The 18,514-nt window shown below is 41.1% G+C and overlaps 1 protein-coding gene across 1 annotated transcript in view; it reads left to right on the top strand.

The window, feature by feature from the left end:
- Positions 1-18,514, top strand: part of EMILIN2 (elastin microfibril interfacer 2) — a 65,924-nt gene that overhangs the window by 23,792 nt on the left and 23,618 nt on the right. Inside the window, exons 3-4 of the mRNA XM_050942122.1 lie at positions 2,925-3,100; positions 12,265-14,184. Of these exons, the coding sequence (XP_050798079.1) occupies positions 2,925-3,100; positions 12,265-14,184 (2,096 nt within the window). The remainder of the gene's footprint in view (positions 1-2,924; positions 3,101-12,264; positions 14,185-18,514) is intronic.

Raw genomic sequence — 18,514 nt, 5'->3', positions numbered from 1 at the left:
GTTTTTTTGTATTTACATGTGTGTAGTTGCTGGAATGTGTTAAATTGTATTCTTTTTGGTTAAGGCTGTTTATTCATTTTTTTCCTTTAAGCAATTGGCCCTATATATTGTCACCTTAATACAGAGACTATATTTTATGTCCTTTTTCATTCTTTTTATATAAAGCTTTCTTTTTAAGACCTGTTGGAGTTTTTCTTTAGTGGGGACTCCAGGGAATTGAGTCTGCAGCTCACCAGGGAATTGGTGGGAGGAAGAAGTCAGGGGGGAAATCTCTTTGTGTTAGATTCACTAAGCCTGACTTTGCATACCCTCTGGATGAGGGGGGAAGAGAGATTAGCTCTCTCGGTACTTGTGTTTCCACGACTGGAAACAGGGAGGGTAGAATCCCTTTGTTTAGATTCACGGAGCTTACTTCTGTATATCTCTCCAGGAACCCAGGGAGGGAACACCGGGAGGGGAGGAGGGGGAAGGGAAATGGTTTATTCCCCTTTGTTGTGAGACTCAAGAAACCTGAGTCTTGGGGTCCCCCAGGGAAGGTTTTGGGGAGACCACAGTGAGCTAGGCACTGTATAATTCCTGGCTGGTGGCAGCAATTACCAGGTCCAAGCTGGTAACTAAGCTTGGAGGTTTTCATGCTAACACCCATATTTTGGACGCTAAGGTCCAGATCTGGGAAGAAATGTTATGACAGTGATAAAGACACATTTTAATAAATAAAAGATGTTGGATAAAATATGTCTAATTACTAAAGCAATTGTTTTTGCATGTGGCAAGAAGTCAGCAAGAGTAACAGTTAAAATAATATTTAATTCATTTGTGTTAGGAATTGTTTCCCAAACACAGCAGAATTTAAACTTTTCAGTCTGGTAGTTAATTTCTGTTTCATTTAAACAATAACACTCTTCCCAATTTAGTGTTAGAAAATGATTAATTTAATACAGTCATTCATATATAGTTTTTTTGTGTCAGCTTGTTGTCTGTGGTGCTCGCTCTGCAGAGTGTTGCCTGTCTCCATATGGTCCTGAAGTCAATGGCAAAACTCCCATTGAGTCCTATGTTGTTATCCTGACTTCCATTCTATTGCATTACTCTTCCAGAGACATCAAAGTTGTGGAGTGTGTGTGTTTATCATTGTCTGATTGTGGGTTCTGGTGATAGCCTAAGCAAATCTGAGACACAAAAAACCAAACCAAACCCTAAGCAGTATAAAGGATAGCAACAGGATACTAATTTTATCCACAGTGTAGGCATTATTTCAAACAAATAGGTAACACTGTATTTGTTCATGTTACTTTTTATTCTAAGTGTAATAATTTATGGAGACACGGTTAAAGGAAATAGTCCATGTTTGTTTTGTTTTCCTCGTCTCTTACCCTGAAATGAGGGGTGTGTGTGTGTTGCCTTGCTTCAGTGTTTTAAATACAGCATAGACCCATAAGGAGAAGATGGTCTGATGTCTGTCAATATAGTATGAAAAAATTGCAAGATGCCACATGTATCATGTATAGGGAAAAAACTTAATATTTAGAAATAGTTGGTGATCATCTGATTAAAGATTGTTGTAATACATAAATACAGGGTGCAAAATTAAGGTTACACATTCCAAATACATTTGTAATTTACTGACTTATGAGTGCTTACCCATGGAAACTTAAAATTTTATATATATATATATATAAAATTTACCTTTAATTTTTTTTTCTGGATTTTTCTAAAAAGAAAAGAGCTGATGAGATGAGGGGGTAATTAGAAACTATAGAAACAAGGTGTTTCATTTTGTAGGGTTTCAATGCTCTGCTGTTACAAAGTACACAGAACATGGTAATTCCATAATCTTGAACTGTTTGGATAAACAACACCTGGACATTACCACCAGAGGCACCAGAATCTAGCCACATTGTGTGAAAATTATCAGGGCTGGTTTTGAAGCACTGAGAGAGATGAAGGGCTTCATAATACAGGTAACCACTGATATACACATACCACATCCTTTCTTAAGTGTGCATTTAATGAATTTAGGAGAAGAAACTCTATTGTGCACACTCAGTATGTGATTATCAAATGCTCATAAGATGGTCCAATAAAACTAATAATGACTGAAACAAGGCCCAGCGGTGCTTCTGAATGAGTAATCTTTGTAGGCCAAGTTGCAGCTTTCAAACTTCAGCCACTTTGAGAACAGAAATCAGTCTCTTCTGGCTCCCTGCCTGTGTACATTTACGTAGGTTTGTCTTCAAGATCCTCTACAACTTAACTTCTTCCTACTTCTCTCCTTTAATCTCCTTTTTTCCCCTCCCCTGATCATTCCAAGCCTTTCTTCTGACTGTCCTTCATATCCCTATTCTGTGCCCACTGTCAAACCTTTTTTTCGTAAGCCACTCTCAGGGAATGGAACTTCTTTCCTAATTCTGACAATGGTCACTATATCACAGATGCTGATGTTGGAAAAGAAAATTAAGTCAACATAATGCAGAAAAATAACAGTATTTTGAATGAGACAAAATAGGCAGAAAAAGTTTTGTTATGAGATTCAGGTTGGCTCTGATTCAGCAGCTACTCTGTGTTTAAGGATGTGAGAGAAAGTATTCAGTGGAAGGGAAAGATGTTGAATCAGTAGTGCAGTATTAACACTGGTTGTCACCAGCACTCTCAATAACTTCCCATTCTACTATAAGTCAGTCAGTTCATAGTTTGAAAACCCGATTTATAGAGGCAGCACATCATGTTTGTTAACTCTTACCAACAGTGGGTAGGTGTGCATGTGTATGTATAACTAGAGTGTTATGTTCTATCTAAGAGAAAAATAAATCTTGCTGGGTATTATTAATCATCATTGATTACTGTCTTTTTAAATCTAGGTCTGATATAAATGGCTGAATGATTATAGATGACTTTTTAAAGTATTTTTCTTTCTATTTTGACAGCTACCGTATGAGTTTCAGACCTCGGTATACAATTGCTTATAAGACAGTAACAGAACTGGAGTGGAGATGTTGTCCTGGTTATAAAGGTGAAGATTGCAGAGACGGTCCAGCAGAACAACCAAGAACTATTCTGTTTCCCACTTCACCACCCCGACCCGGTGTGAAGAAAGTCTTGGGTAACTTTTTGTTTGAATCTTGGTATGCATGATCATGTCTAGTTGTGTATTTTGTGCTTTGAACCAAAAGAAAAGTGGCTTCTGTTACACGGCTACTGCATGGTTCAAAAACAATATTCAATAGTAGGGGGCCGGGGGGAAATAGCAAAGCTATAACAATATTGATTCAGCATGTTTCCTGTGAAATGATGATTGATTGGATTAGAAGGCTGGTCGTAAACCCATGCTGGTCAGTAATAGTTCAGGAAATTCTTTGTGGTAAACTTGTTTGTGGTAACAGTTTAAAGGTTTTTAGTGGGATTTTTTTTTTCAGAATGTTGCAGGGAAGATGAGTTTGATTAGCACTGCTGTAGAACCAAAAGCAATAATAGTAATACATGATCATTTAAAATTATATACTAATAATGCATAATACTTGCATAGCATTTTACTTGCAAAAGGGCAGTTCAAACATAACTAACTAATCCTGAAGGGCAGATAAATAGTAAAACTCAATTGTTGAGATGAAACCTGTAAGAGTAAATGATGTTTTCATAAAACACTGTGAGGGTAAATGAAGGTCAGTTACTACAAGATTGTAACTTTAGTCTCAGTTAAGTAGAAGACAAGGAAACAGAAAGCTTCTGCTGGAGGAATTTATTACAACATTTATCAGAAATTAATACTGTGTACAGCACTCAGAATTCCATTAGCATTTGTTACATAGATTGGGTTGGAAGTGAACAGATTGTTATGGTTTTAAGTAGTAAATAAAGCTATTTTCAACATAATACTTATATTAGATAATGTAAGTGATTATTCGTGGAAAAAGGACAACGGATGCTGGCAAGTATTTCAAATAACTAGCACATCAGTTATTTCTATAGAGTCTTTCCTCCAGACTGATAAAAACCATAATTGTGATCTTAAGTTCCCAAATAAAAATAGATCAATGCATCTGCACTAGCCACAGTTCCGACACATATTCAGCTAAAGGTTTGTGCAAAATTCACATTACCCTCTCTGCCAATCTTGACTAAGTAAACTTGTGGTTTCTTGGCTTCTTTACAACATCCGTCAGCTAAATGCCAGTTTAAAAACAAACAATAAAAATTACAACTTCATCTCCTCTGTTTCCTATCTCAGCATAGTCCTCCAACTTGTTTCTACTCCATAAACTTTGCATCACACTAAAACACATATGCCTGCAAATCTGCTCCATAACATTGCCTGTGTACTACTGCCTCAAATCTACTACTGCTGAAATCCTTATCCATATTTTCCTCTGATCTCACTCTGACAGTTGGAACTCCTTTTCCACAGATATCCCAAGCCTCAGCTCTCAGGACCCCAGCACGTGCAGAATAATGATGTCAGCATCTTCACATGCATAAAGAAGCACAATCACATCACTCCCATCCTTAAACATGTTAACTAGCTCTGTTTATTTCAGGATCCTTTTAACAACTTCCCTTATTAAACCTTTCATGGATTTGTTCCAGGCTGTCTCACTGACTTGTCTCATTCCACTTCCCTCCTCACTACCTCACCTATCATTGACCTCTCTCATAACACAGTCTGGTCAGTATTTGAGCAAGAGCCTTTTCTTATCCATCTGGGACATCCCATGCCATTTACTTGTCACCTGAAGCATCCTTTCAGTACCAAAAGATTCCTTGTCTCTTTTCGAATCACAGCTGAAAGCATATTTTTTCTCCTTTACCTGTATTTCTTAACTTTTCTCTCTTTACTTTACTTCTCTCTCTCTTTTATTTATCTCTGCAATAGTATGATTTAATTCTGTAAAGCACTTTTGGATATAGTTTGTATGAAAGATACTATGCAAAATAAAATACTATATACTCCCCATATTTGCAGTGGTGTTATAGCCATGTTGGTCCCAGGATATTAGTGAGACTAGGTAGGTGAGGTAATATCTTTTATTGGACCAACTTCTGCTGGTGAAAGACAAGCTTTCAGGCTACACAGAGCTCTTCCTCAGGGCTAGAAAAGGTACTCAGTGTCACCACTAAATACAAGGTGGAACAGATCCTTTGGAATAAGAGTTAACAGATATTCTAAGGGACCCTTAACACCCTTTGCAGACATAGGACAAAAAAAGGCGGAGAAGTTAGTGGGTTGCACATTCTTGTAATAAGCCGTAAATTCATTCTTTATCAAAAGCATTTTTTTTCGGTCTGGTCTATGCTGCAGAGTTAGGTTGATGTAAGCTGCCTTGCGCCAACCTAGCCATGGAAGTGTCTTCACTTAAATTTGGCTCTTGCCGATATCAGCGCCTCTCTGCGCTGATTTAGTAACACCACCTCCCCAAGTGGCATAGAGTCATGATCCATGTAATTAAGTTTTATCTGTATTCAGTTTTATTATTGTATTGGGCTTAGATTTGCGTGTGTTGTTTTATTTTACTTGGTAATTCACTTTGTTCTGTCTGTCACTACTTTGAACCACTTAAATCCTACTTTCTGTATTTAATAAACTCACTTTTTACTTATTAATTAACCCAGAGTATGTAGTAATACCTGGGGGAGAGGAGTAAACAGCTGTGCATATCTCTCTATCAGTGTTATAGAGGGCGAGCAATTTATGCGTTTACCCTGTATGAGCTCTGTAAAGGGTAAAACAGATTTATTTGGGGTTTGGACCCCATTGGGAGGTGGGCATCTGACTGTTAAAGACAGGAACACTTCTTAAGTTGCTTTCAATTACGGCATTGGGGCACGTGGTTCAGACCTTGGGTCTGTGTTAGAGCAAACTGGTGTGTCTGGCTCAACAAGACAGGGTGCTGGAGTACCAAGCTGGCAGGGAAAGCAGGGGAAGTAGTAGTTTTGGCACATCAGTTGGCAGCCCCAGGGGGGTTTCTGTGATCCAACCCATCACAGTATATATTGTATTTATGTATACAAAAATTACATCAAAGACCTGACTTGAATGACTAAATCGAAAAATTAATGATCAGGCTGAAAATTCAATTTATATTAGTTCACTGTGCATATATGTTATATATGATTGCCCACTGTATCTTGACCATATATCACCTTGCCATTGAAGTGCAGTTATTAGTTAAGAACTGAGTTTCAGCTATAAGACTAAATTTTTACCTTTGTTTGACAAAATAAATTCAGTGTTAAGATATAATAATTTTCTTTGTGTATGAGAATTTTCCTTTTTCCTTTTCTAGTTTTTGCATGTAGAAAACACATTTCTTACGGACTTTTAAAATGTATATTAAATAACTTGGAATTTTTAAAACAATTTTTAAATCTATATTACTCCATCATATAAATGTGTTTAGACCTTGGTTCAGCAAGCTACTTAAGAACAAGCCTTAGCTCAGGCCTGCACAACTCGTAAAGTGGCAAGGGCCACATTACTCCAAAGAAAACAGCTGAGGGCCGAAACCTCCCGGCCCCGCAGAAACAGCCCGGGGCCACCCAGCCCTGCGGAAACAAACCCTCCTTCCCCAGCACCGCCCCACCAACTCAGCTGTGGGCCAAAAAGAAAAGTTGGGCGTGGGGAGGTGATACTTTATTTTAAATCAACCAGGGGCTCCCAGCTGAAGAGGTGGCTGGGAGCCCTCAGAGTCAAATTAAAGGACCCGGGGCTCCGACTGGGGAAACCCAGCAGGGCCGGCTCTAGGTTTTTTGCTGCCCAAGCAAAAAAAAATTTGGCTGCCTCCCGTCCCAGCCCTGGGCTCCCCCCTGCTGCCCCAGTCCTGGGCTCTCCCCCCACCAACCCACATACACCTCCTGCCGCCTCAGTGCTGGGCTTCCCCCTTTCCTCCCCACCAGTGCCCTCCCCCCACCCCGCTGCTGCCCCAGCCCTGGACTCCCCCCCCGGCAGTGCCCCCACACACACACACACCTCCTGCCGCCCCAGCCCTGGGTCACTGGTAACTCACTCCCAGGGCGGGTCATTCAGCAGCAATTTTGGATGTGCACAAAACACAGACAGGCTTGGTTCCCATATGGTTACAGAGTTGCAGTAAAATGGAACAATTTTCAGCTTGTGTGATTGGAGGATATCTGGATGCATATTATAAGACTGTCCTCCATAAGTGAGGAAAAGTTGAGGTGCCTTTATTATTCTTTTGTTCCATTCTTTCTATGGGGGATTTGCCAATGCAATACCACTGTCTTCCTTTTAAATAAACAAAAAGGCAATGGCTGTTGAAAATAGCAGTTCCAGTCCTAATAAGCATTTCTTGCTCAATTTTATCCTACTTTTTCTACAGCAAGTTACAGTGGATCAGTATATTTGATTTGGGAGACATGAAGTAACAGCTGCCCAAACTGAGCTTGAGCATCCTGAATTTTGAGGTGTTCAAATCTGAAAGGCAGGTGCTGGGGGTGGAGGGGCTGTGGGCTCCGCGAGGGAGCATGGCAGCAATGTGTCTGGAGCTGCAGAGAGCCAGACACGCTGGTCTGAGTGGCACGGTAAGGGGGCTCAGGGTTGGAGAAGGGGTAGAGGGTTCTGGGGGGCAGTCAAGGGACAAGGAGCAGGGGAGGTGGATGGGGTGGAGGTTCGAGGAGGCAGTCAGGGGACAGGCAACAGTGGGATAGGCATGGGAGTCCCAGGGGTTTATCAGGGGACAGGTAGGGGGTGGGGTCCTGGGGGGAAGTTGAGGGGGTCTCAGGAGGTGGCAGTTGGGGACAAGGAGAAAGGAGGCTTAGATAGGGGCTGGGGTCCCAAAGGGCAGCTAGGGGCAGGGGTCTCAGGAGGGGGCAGTTGGGGAACAAGGAGCAGAGGTATTTAGATAGGGGGTGGGGTCCTGGGGGGCAGTTAGGGGCAGGAGTCCTGGGAGAGGAGTATCAGGGGAGGGGGCAATCAGCGGCCACGGGCTGGGATTCAAAGTTCTCTAGGCTGCTGGTCGCTGTGGGGAGCCCTGAGTCCTTTAAATCCCAGCCGCAGCTGGGAATCTCTGCAGGAAGCCCAGAGCCCTTTGATTCCCGGCTGAGGCTGAGATTTAAAGGGCTCTGGGCTCCCCATGGCTGCGGGCATCCCAGAGCCCTTTGAATCCCGGCCACGGCTGAGATTTAAAGGACTCTGGGCTCCCTGCCCCTGCAGGCAGCCCAGAGCCCTCTGATTCCTGGTGACAGCTGGAATTTAAAGGGCTCTGGGCTCCTCACCGCTGCAGGCAGCCCAGAGCCCTTTGATTGCCTGTTGGGGCTGAGATTTAAAGGGCTCTGGGCTCCCCGCCGCTGCGGGCAGCGCAGAGCCCTTTTGATTCCCTGCCACAGCCAGGATTCAAAAGGCTCTGGGCTGCCTGCAGAGCGCCCTGTGCGGGGGATTTAGAATCCCCCCGTGGGCCGCACAGTGAGGCTTCGCGGGCCGCATGTTGTGCAGGCCTGCCTTAGCTGTAAGCACATGAGTGGTCCTACTGAAATTAATGCCTATTCAAAAATAATTCAGGAGCAGAAAAAGGCAAAGTTGTTTTCTGCTTAAAATGTGACCAATATTTATTAATTGTTATGAGAGATATAATGGCACTAAGATAACCATTCATGTAAACTCTAGGTAAATATAGCTATTTAATGTGTATACTAACGGCTAGATATCATGGGTCTACAAAGCACGGACAGGCGTAAGGATCTTTTTAATCTTTAGTCCAGGATGCAGCCAAAACACTAAAGATTTCAGTCCTTTAGCTTGGAATGGGAGAGGGGGAGCCTATACAGGAAGGATGGGCTTCACCTAAACCAAAACGGAACCAGATTGCTGGGGATTAAAATTAAAAAGGTTGTCAAACATTTTTTAAACTAAGGGCTGGAGGAAAGCCAACAGGTGCAGAGGAGCATATGGTTTGGACATCCCTTGGAGGGTGATCTATAAATGGAGATTCCCTATGTCCTAAGAAGGAGGAGAGGATGGAAAATGATAATATACAGGGAGGATCTGATGAGAAACAATCAAATAAAAAATTCCCATTCAATTACATCATGCAATAGGGGACAGCCAAAAAATGACAAGTTTTTAAAATGGTTATATACCAATGCTAGAAATCTAAATAATAAGATGGGTGAACTAGAGTGCCTAGTATTAAATGATGATATAGATATAATAGGCATCACAAAAACCTGGTGGAATGAGGATAATCAATGGGACACAGTAATACCAGGGTACAAAATATATTGGAAGGATAGAACAGGTCGTACTGGTGGGGGAGTGGCACTGTATGTGAAAGAAAGTGTAGAATCAAATGAAGTGAAAATCTTAAATGAACTAAATTGTACTATAGAATCTCTATGGATAGTAATTCTATTCTTGAAAAATAAGAATATAGCAGTAGGGTTATATTACAGACCACCTGACCAGGATGGTGTTAGTGACTCTGAAATGCTCAGGGAGATTAGAGAGGCTGTTAAAATAAAAAACTCAACAATAATAATAATAATAATGGGGGATTTCAGTTATCCCCATATTGACTGGGTACATATCATCTCAGGAAGGGATGCTGAGGTAAAGTTTCTTGACACCTTAAGTGATTGCTTCTTGGAGCAGCTGGTTCTGGAACCCACAAGAGGAGAGGCAATTCTTGATTTAGTCATAAGTGGAGCACAGGATCAGGTCCAAGAGGTGAATATAGCTGGACTGCTTGGTAATAGTGACCATAATATAATTAAATTTAACATCCTTGTGGCAGGGAAGTCTTCACAGCGGCCCAACACTGTAGCATTTAATTTCAGAAAGGGGAACTACACAAAAATGAGGAGGTTAGTGAAACAGAAATTAAAAGGTACAGCACCAAAAGTGAAGTCCCTGCAAGCTGTGTGGAAACTTTTTTAAAGACCCCATAATAGAGGCTCAACTTAAATGCATACCCCAATTTTAAAAACATAGAGAACCAAAAAAGAGCCACTGTGGTTAAACAAAAAAGTAAAAGAAGCAGTGAGAGGCAAAAAGGCATCCTTTTAAAAAGTGGAAGATAAATCCTAATGAGGAAAATAGAAAAGAGCATAAACTCTGGCAAATGAAGTGTAAAAATATTATTAGACCAAAAAAGAATTTGAAGAACAGCTAGCCAAAGACTCCAAAGTAATAGCAAAAAATGTTTTAAATACATCAGAAGCAGAAAGCCTGCTAAGCAACCAGTGGGGCCACTGAACGATCGAGATGCTAAAGGAGCGCTCAAAAACAATAAGGCCATTGCAGAGAAACTAAATGAATTCTTTGCATCGGTCTTCACTGTTGAGGATGTGAGGGAGATTTCCAAACCTGGGCCATTCTTTTTGGATGTCATATCTGAGGAACTGTCCCAAACTGAGGTGTCATTAGAGGAAGTTTTGGAACAAATTGATAAACTAAACAGTAATAAGTCTCCAGGAGCTGATGGTATTCACCCAAGAGTTCTGAAGGAACTCAGATGTGAAATTGCAGGACTACTAACTGTCACCTGTAACCTATCATTTAACTCAGCTTCTGTACCAAATGACTGGAGGATAGCTAATGTGATGCCAATTTTTAAAAAGGGATCCAGAGGTGGCCCTGGCAGCTACAGGCCACTAAGCCTCACTTCAGTACCAGGCAAATTGGTTGAAACTATCGTAAAGAACAAAATTGTCAGACACATAGATGAACATAATTTGTTGGGAAATAGTCAATGTGGTTTTTGTAAAGGGAAATCATGCCTCACCAGTCTACTAGAGTTCTTTGAGGTGGTCAACAAGTATGCGGATGAAGGAGATCCAGTGGATATAGTGTATTTAGATTTTCAGAAAGCCTTTGACAAGGTCCCTCACCAAAGGCTCTAAAGCAGAATAAGAAGTCATGGGATAAGAGAGAAGGTTCTCTTATGGATTGGTAACTGGTTAAAAGATAGGAAACAAAGGGTAGGAGTAAATGGTTAGTTTTCAGAATGGAGAGAGGTAAATAGTGGTGTCCCCCAGGGATCTGTACTGGGCCCAGTCCTATTTAACATATTCATAAATGATGTGGAAAAAAGGGGTAAACAGTGAGGTGGCAAAATTTGCAGATGATACAAAACTATTCAAGATAGTTAAGTCCCAGGCAGACTGTGAAGAGCTGCAAAAGGATCTCACAAAACTGGGTGACTGGGCAACAAAATAGCAGATGAAATTTAATGTTGATAAATGCAAAGTAATGCACATTGCAAAACATAATCCTAACTATACATATAAATTAGCAGTTACCACTCAAGAAAGAGATCTTGGAGTCACTGTGGATAGTTCTTTGAAATCCTCCACTCAATGAGCAGCATCAGCCAAAAATGTGAACAAAATGTTGGAAATCATCAGAAAAGGGATAGATAATAAGACAGAAAATATCATATTGCCTCTGTATAAATCCATGGTATGCCCCTATCTTGAATACTGTATGCAGATGTGGTCGCCCCATCTCAAAAAAGATATACTGGAATTGGGAAAGGTTCAGAAAAGGACAACAAAAATGATTAGGGGTAATAGAATGGCTTCCATATGAGGAGAGATTAATAAGACTGGGACATTTGAGCTTGGAAAAGAGGCAGCTAAGGGAGGATATGATAGAGGTCTATAAAATCATGAGTAGTATAGAGGAAGTAAATAAGGAAGTGTTATTTACTCCTCATAATACAAGAACAAGGGGCCACCAAATTAAATGAATAGGTATCAGGTTTAAAATAAACACAAGAAAGTATTTTTTTTTCAAGCAACACACTGTCAACCTCTGGAACTCCTTGCTAGAGGGTGTTGTGAAGGCCAATACTATAACGGGGTTCAAAAGGGAGCTAGATAGATTCATGGAAGGATAGGTCCATTCATGGCTATTAGCCAGGATGGGCAGGAATGGTGTCCGTAGCCTCCGTTTGCCAGAAGCTGGGATTGGGTGACAGGGCATAGGTCACTTGATGATAACCTGTCTGTTCATTCCCTTTGGGGCACCTGCCATTGGCCACTGTCAGAGGACAGGATACTGGGCTTGATGGATCTTTGGTCTGACCCAGTATGGCCGTTCTTATGTTCTAATGAACTGATAATGACTGAATTATAAACCACTGACAACAAGGACTGAAAATAGAAAAGATGACACCAAGCTATATAATATTTATAAAACATTAATATGTTTTAACTTGACCTAAAGAAATTAAAATTGACCTCCAGCTGTTCTAAACTGTTGTTGTTTGGACATACTTGCATCCAAATTTTGTTTCCATTATGTCTTTAAAACAGACTCAGAACCAACGGAAATGCCACGGGAATCCCCCGAGAAGAAAATTCAATTCCTTGAGGATGAATTGTTTCGACTTACGCAGACGGTGCTTGATCTTCAATCCTCCTTAGCAGGTGTGAATGAAAACCTGAAACTAACTGTCCAAGAAGATGCCAGTAAGATGTTGGTCTCATGGCTGAACAACCTTCATGATCACCCAGGGCCTGATAGTGTCGTGGGTGGTGAAACAGACAGTATTCATCTGCCTGGAATACTTGGCAAGAAAGAGCCTTTTACTGATTTTGGGGTGGAAGACATAAAGTCTGAACTAGCTGAGGTCAAAAATATTTTGAAGACAAAAAATGACAAGCTGGAAGAACTGAATGGGAAAGTGAAAAGCTATGAAGGGCAATTAAAACAACTGCAGGAAGCAGCACGAGGACCTACAATAACAATACCGAGTGATGATTTATATCAGGAATATCTAGATTCTAAAATTGAGGCCCTGAGACAGGAAATGCTGGAAGGATTGGAGAAGAAAATGGCAGATCTGAAAAACTCATGTGAATACAAACTAATGAATATCCAGCAACAATGTGATGACCACGAAACTAGCCGTTCAGAAATAATACAACTTGTAGAAGAAAAGGAAAATGACCTGAGGAAAGAAATAAATGAGCTACGAACTCAGATCCAGGCTCCTTCAAATCAATCAGGTTGCTGCAAGACTAGCCACAGTGATGACTTTGGTCAACAGATAAAGAATTTGGATGAGAAAGTTGACAGCATTGTGGAAGTACACAGAATCTTAAATGCCAGAATAGATAATGAAATCATTCGTATTTCCACTCCAAATCTAGAAGACATCTTTGGCCCAAGATGGGAGGAGCTAGATGCTAGAATCAATGTTACAGAGAGGAATGCTGAAGAACATTGTTTTTACATTGAGGAAACTCTCCGAGGTGCGATAGCTGCTGACGTAGATGAAGTCAGAGACTTACTTGATCAAAAACTACAGGCATTGGAAGACAGGCTGGGTGGCACTATTTTAGAAATTGCCAATGCCACAGCCTCAGATGGAATATCAATTAGTTCAGGATCAGTCTTGCACAGTGACTCAGGATCTGGAAATGAGCAGCTTACAACTGAGATGAATCTCCTGAGGAACAAACTACAAGCCATTGAACACCTTTGCTGGCAGAAATGCCAATCTGCACCCCAAGATATGGAAGACCTTCAGAAAAGCATAGAAAATTGTAGCAACAAATATGAATACTTGCTTTTGAAAGTAGAAGACAACTCTGCTCTTTTGAAGTCTTTAAATGGTTCCCTTAATGAGAAATTTAACTTTACTAAGAGCAACCAACAGAACGTCCAAAAGGATTTGCGTAGACTCCGGTATGGTCTAAACATCATGGATAAAGATGTGAAAAATCTTCAAGTTGGCTTGAGCAGCTGTAAGGAGCAACTTCTGGGTGTCAATTCTACATGTGAAAAGACCCAGCAAGGTGTATTCAGAAAAATAGATGAAATACAAAGAACAGTTATGAATCAAACTTCTCACCCAAATGATGATTGCTGTAATGAGGTGAAGGAGAGGATGGAACAACTGAAAGAACAAATCTTTAATGACCTCAGGAAATGTAAAGAGAACACCAGTGGTATTCAGGAGGGAGTCTCGGATGTGGATAGCAGACTGTCCCATGTTGAAAAAATCTGCAGCAAAATGGACTCCATCTCAGGTAGCCTGCAGCGAATAAAAGAAGGTCTGAACAAGCATGTCACTAGCTTATGGAACTGCATCAATCAGATGAATGGAACCATGACATCTCATTCCAAAGACATTTCTGGCCTCAAAAATTCTGTCCAACAGTTCCACAAGCAGGTCACCAAAATCACCACTGACCTTCAGGAGCTGATGAAAATTCAGTCTGGGGCACGTAAGTTAACCTTCCTTTTTATTTTCTCCACTAGCTTTCTCACCAGAAAAGTTTAGAGAGTGGAACTAAACTAAACAAGTCCCCTAATTCAGTTCAGCTTAACAAGGGGGAGCAAAAAATATTGTTTAAACATTTGTTTTGTTTTACAAAGATAGTAATTTGATTCTGTTTTCCAAAATTACATATAAAGCTCTTTGCACACATTTTCAAAAAATACAATTAATATGTTAGGAATGTTACTGCTCTTACTTTTAGATTAAAAACAAAGCAGCAGCAACACCAAAACAAATGTTTTGGTACTTTTTTTCCCCTCAAGTGGTGAATTTCAAATAAGTGTTTTAGGTAGTGAACATCAGTGAAAATTGTTCCAGTTTGTTTTGTTGTATTCACCTCCCTCCTTTTTTTTAGTGAAGTGAGAGATAAATTAGGAAAAATCAAAGCCAGAGGAATTTAGACTTGAAATAATTATGACACAGATCTCTAATTTGGCTACTCCTACATATCACTCTAAGGTTTCTTATTAAACAAATGAGATTCTCAGGTCATGTAAGTCAGCCATGATCCATTGACTTTTATGGAGCTATGCCATTTTACACCAGCTGAAGATCTGAACTAAGACTCTAGTGGTGTATAGTTTTACAAAGAAGCTGAGTTTACTGAAGGACATTGAGTTCCTGTCTTTGTTACCATTATTAAAAACTGAGAAAGTTGACTGTATTGTGAAATTTGCACTCTTCAATTTGTTGTGAAACACACAGCTTTATTTTATTTTTATGCTTTATACATATGATGTATTCAACATAAAATGGATTATTATGCTATATATTTAAATCAAGGAAAGCACAATTTCATTATTCACGGATATTAGGATTTAAATGTAATTGAACTTTTCTATGTGTTAGCTTTACAATCTTTTACTCTGAAGTTATTTTCATGTAAGTATAGGATAATTAAGTAAAGAAGGGAGGCTTGGGAATGCTAGATAAGGCACAGTGGCATAGAAATAAACATTGTCATTTTAAAAAAGAAACAAGTTGAATTGTTTAAACAGCAACAAATGTGTATTTTGATAAAAGAAATAAAAATCTTTCTTCTTCTAGTGCCCCCTATTGGTGCTGCACTCTAGGTGTGCATGCACCTCAGATCAAAGATTTTACATAGCAGTGTCTGTTAGGCCCACATGCATGCCCCCTGCAGTTTTGTGCCTGGCACAGTGGCTATATAGAGCTCTGCGGGTGAACTGCCCTCAACTCCTTCTCAACCACCTTGGCCTGACACAGAAACTTAGCAGCATCTGAGTTGAGCTTACCTCAACTGTGTTTTTTTTCTCATATCTTACTAGTTATTGATAGTTCTTAGTGTTTCCTATGTGTATGCTAGTTGTAATAATTTTATAAAATAAAAAAAATTATTAAAATTTACGTATTTGTTTAGGGTATAGACTATTGTCCTTTCGCCTATTTTTTTTCTCCCCTCAGAGGAGCTTAAATGCTGGAAGGAGATGCTCGGGTCTCCCAGTTTTAAACACGGTCTTTCATGCCAAGAGGCTATCCCAGTCAGTGATGGGCACTCCTGGTGTGTCCGTTGCATTGGGGAGTCACGTTCCCCAAAAGTGTAATTTCTGCTTGGCATTAAAATCAAGAGCCAGAAAGAACCAGGATTTAAGCTTCATCTACATGGAGAGCTCGCATTGACTGGCTTCTGATCCTGGCCAGGGGACCCTCCCGGACAACGGTCTTGGAACAAGTCAATCACTTTGACCTCCTTGGCACAGCACTCCTCTAGAGCATTGAAAAAGAAATCTGTGTAATCCTTTCAAAAAGACTCTAGAAAGCAGTCTTCAAGTCCTCTAGGTAAAGACTCTACCTTAAAGAAGCAGTCTCTGGTGCAGACAACCGCTTTGGCATGTACCAGTCTCCAACTTGGTACTGACAAGGCTGTAGGTTCCTCAGGTACCGTGAACACCAGTAAACCCAAGGTTCCTGCTCCAGAGGATTGGTAGCAGCTGGTGATTGGAGTGGAGGGAGAAGACCACCAGCAGAGTCTAATAGGTACCCAGCACTTTGGCATCACAGAAGACCAGACCAACACCTACTGGCTATTCATCAGAGCACATAAGACTTTTTAACCAACTGCTCCTTGTGCCACAGTTACTTCTGCAAACCTGCCTCACCAGTACCACTCATTGCTTCAGATCCACAAGAGTTTTGATTCCTGCAAGACCTGGCAGTAACAGAAACACCTGAATCCCCTCTCTTCAACACCTCTCTTCAATACCATTGCTGGTATTGAACACCTCTCAGTCTCCAGACATTCACCTGGTACCATCGGAGTGTCAATCTATTTCTCTGAGTGCTCCACCTTTACCAAGTGTCGATGAGAAGGAAGATGATGGGCACGTTTCATCAATCTCCCACATTGCCGTTCAGGGCTCTCCCTTCCATTATCAAGGAAACTTCTTTCCTGAGACCTTCAATGAATCAGCATATCCCAGTGAGAGACATGCCCCATGCAGTTGGCATGGACACACTTGGGTGCTGTCTCAACCCCTGCCCTATGCACCACCTCATTGGTCATACTGGAACTCATGGCTGGCTTATTGCCAGCCATTCTCCAGGGACCCTAGTGTTTGCCGTCAAGAGAGCAGACAATCCCCACCTGCCTCTTACTCTAGGGTGCCTGATCCACAGGAGGAGATCTTTGAGGAGCAGGAAGTGAGACTGGACAAGGAAATCACCCTAACAGCTAACATCTCTTCCTTCTGCCCAGATGAAGCCACCATGCTTCCTCCACCATGCCTGGTTGATGATTTTAAACAGTTCCAGGACCTTATTAAAAGGAAAGAGAAAGAGAACTCCTCGCAAATTCCACTTGAGGAGGAAAAGAAGTCACAGCATAAGCTGCTAGACATTCTGCACACATCATCATCTGCCCACACCATGCTACTGATTAATGAGGTCCTGCTAAACCATGCAAAAATAATTTGGCATACCCTGGCCACAATACCGCATACCTGTAACAGGACGGACAAAAAAAATTACGTTCCCTGTAAGGACTTGGAATGTTTATTTTTGTATCCGTCACCCAACTCCTTCGTGGTTGACACTGTGAATGAATGTGGAAGACAGCACCACACTAAATCAACACCTTATGTTAGAGACTTAAAGCGACTTGACTTATTTGGCTGTGAGTCCTATTAATCCACGTCTCTACAATTTAGGTACACCAACTACCAAGGTCTCATGGTGAAATAGAGCCATGCTAACTATTCATAGCTGAAAGTCTTTATTGAGCAACTTCCAAGAGAGCAGAGGAAACAATTTTAGGCAATCATTGCTGAGGGTCAGCAGCTGACAAGAACATCTCTGCAGGTCTCTCTGGACGCCACTGATACAGCCGCTTATTCTATTTCCATGGCAGTACACACAAGGAGGCCCTCCTGGCTTCAGCTCTCAGGGTTTCTGAGGGAAGGCCAAAATAAGGACCTTCCTTTTGATAGATTGAAGCTGTTTTCAGAAAAAAATGGCAAGTCACTGCATACCTTAAAAGATGAGCATCTTCTCTGACAGGAAATTGACATCCTCCTAAACTGGGATACTATAGAACAGCTCCTATGCCACACAGAGGGAAAGGATTTTATTCCAGGTATTTCCTGATTCCAGAAATCAGGGGCAAGTACATGAAGAAAACGATGGACAATCTGTCATGAATGTTTTATATCATTGTCAAGGGAAAGTGAGATCACCTTCCCTCTGTACTGAACCAATGAGACTCTGGAATTGGTGCATACGTAACCAGATTATTATCTCAGCAGCTTACCTTCCGCGTGTATAAAATATCAGATGCCCAAAATATCAAATAACATCAAATGCCCTCAGCAGGCCCCTCTTCCAAGATCACAAATGGGAGATAGATCACATTACATTTCATCAGATATTTCAGTGTTGGGGCAACCTGCGGATAGATCAGTTTGCCATACCCAAGAGCAAGAAGTGCTCCCACTTCTGCTTGAGAGGGTCATCATTCCCTGGGAGATGCCTTTCACTTTTGTTTGGAGTTCAGGCCTGCTGTATGCATTTCCCACAACTCCCTTGATATCCAAGGTGCTGTTCAAGATAAGAAAAGACAAGGCCAGTGTCACTCTAGTAGTTCTGATGTGGCCAAGACAAAGATGGTTCCCTTACTTCATCCGGCTCTCTGTCAACCAGTTACCCTCCCGACCTTTCCCCCTCTCCTCTCACAGGGAGCTTTGTTAGAGTGTCTCTAAACTTCATTAGAGTGCACTTGGCAGCTATTATGGCCTTCCATCATATGGTAGTGGTAGAGGGTT

The sequence above is a fragment of the Gopherus flavomarginatus genome, chromosome 2 (genome assembly GCF_025201925.1).
Source record: "Gopherus flavomarginatus isolate rGopFla2 chromosome 2, rGopFla2.mat.asm, whole genome shotgun sequence".
In the NCBI taxonomy this organism is placed as follows: domain Eukaryota; kingdom Metazoa; phylum Chordata; order Testudines; family Testudinidae; genus Gopherus; species Gopherus flavomarginatus.
The sequence above is the reverse complement of the archived record's forward strand: the minus strand, read 5'-3'. Positions and strand labels throughout refer to the sequence as shown.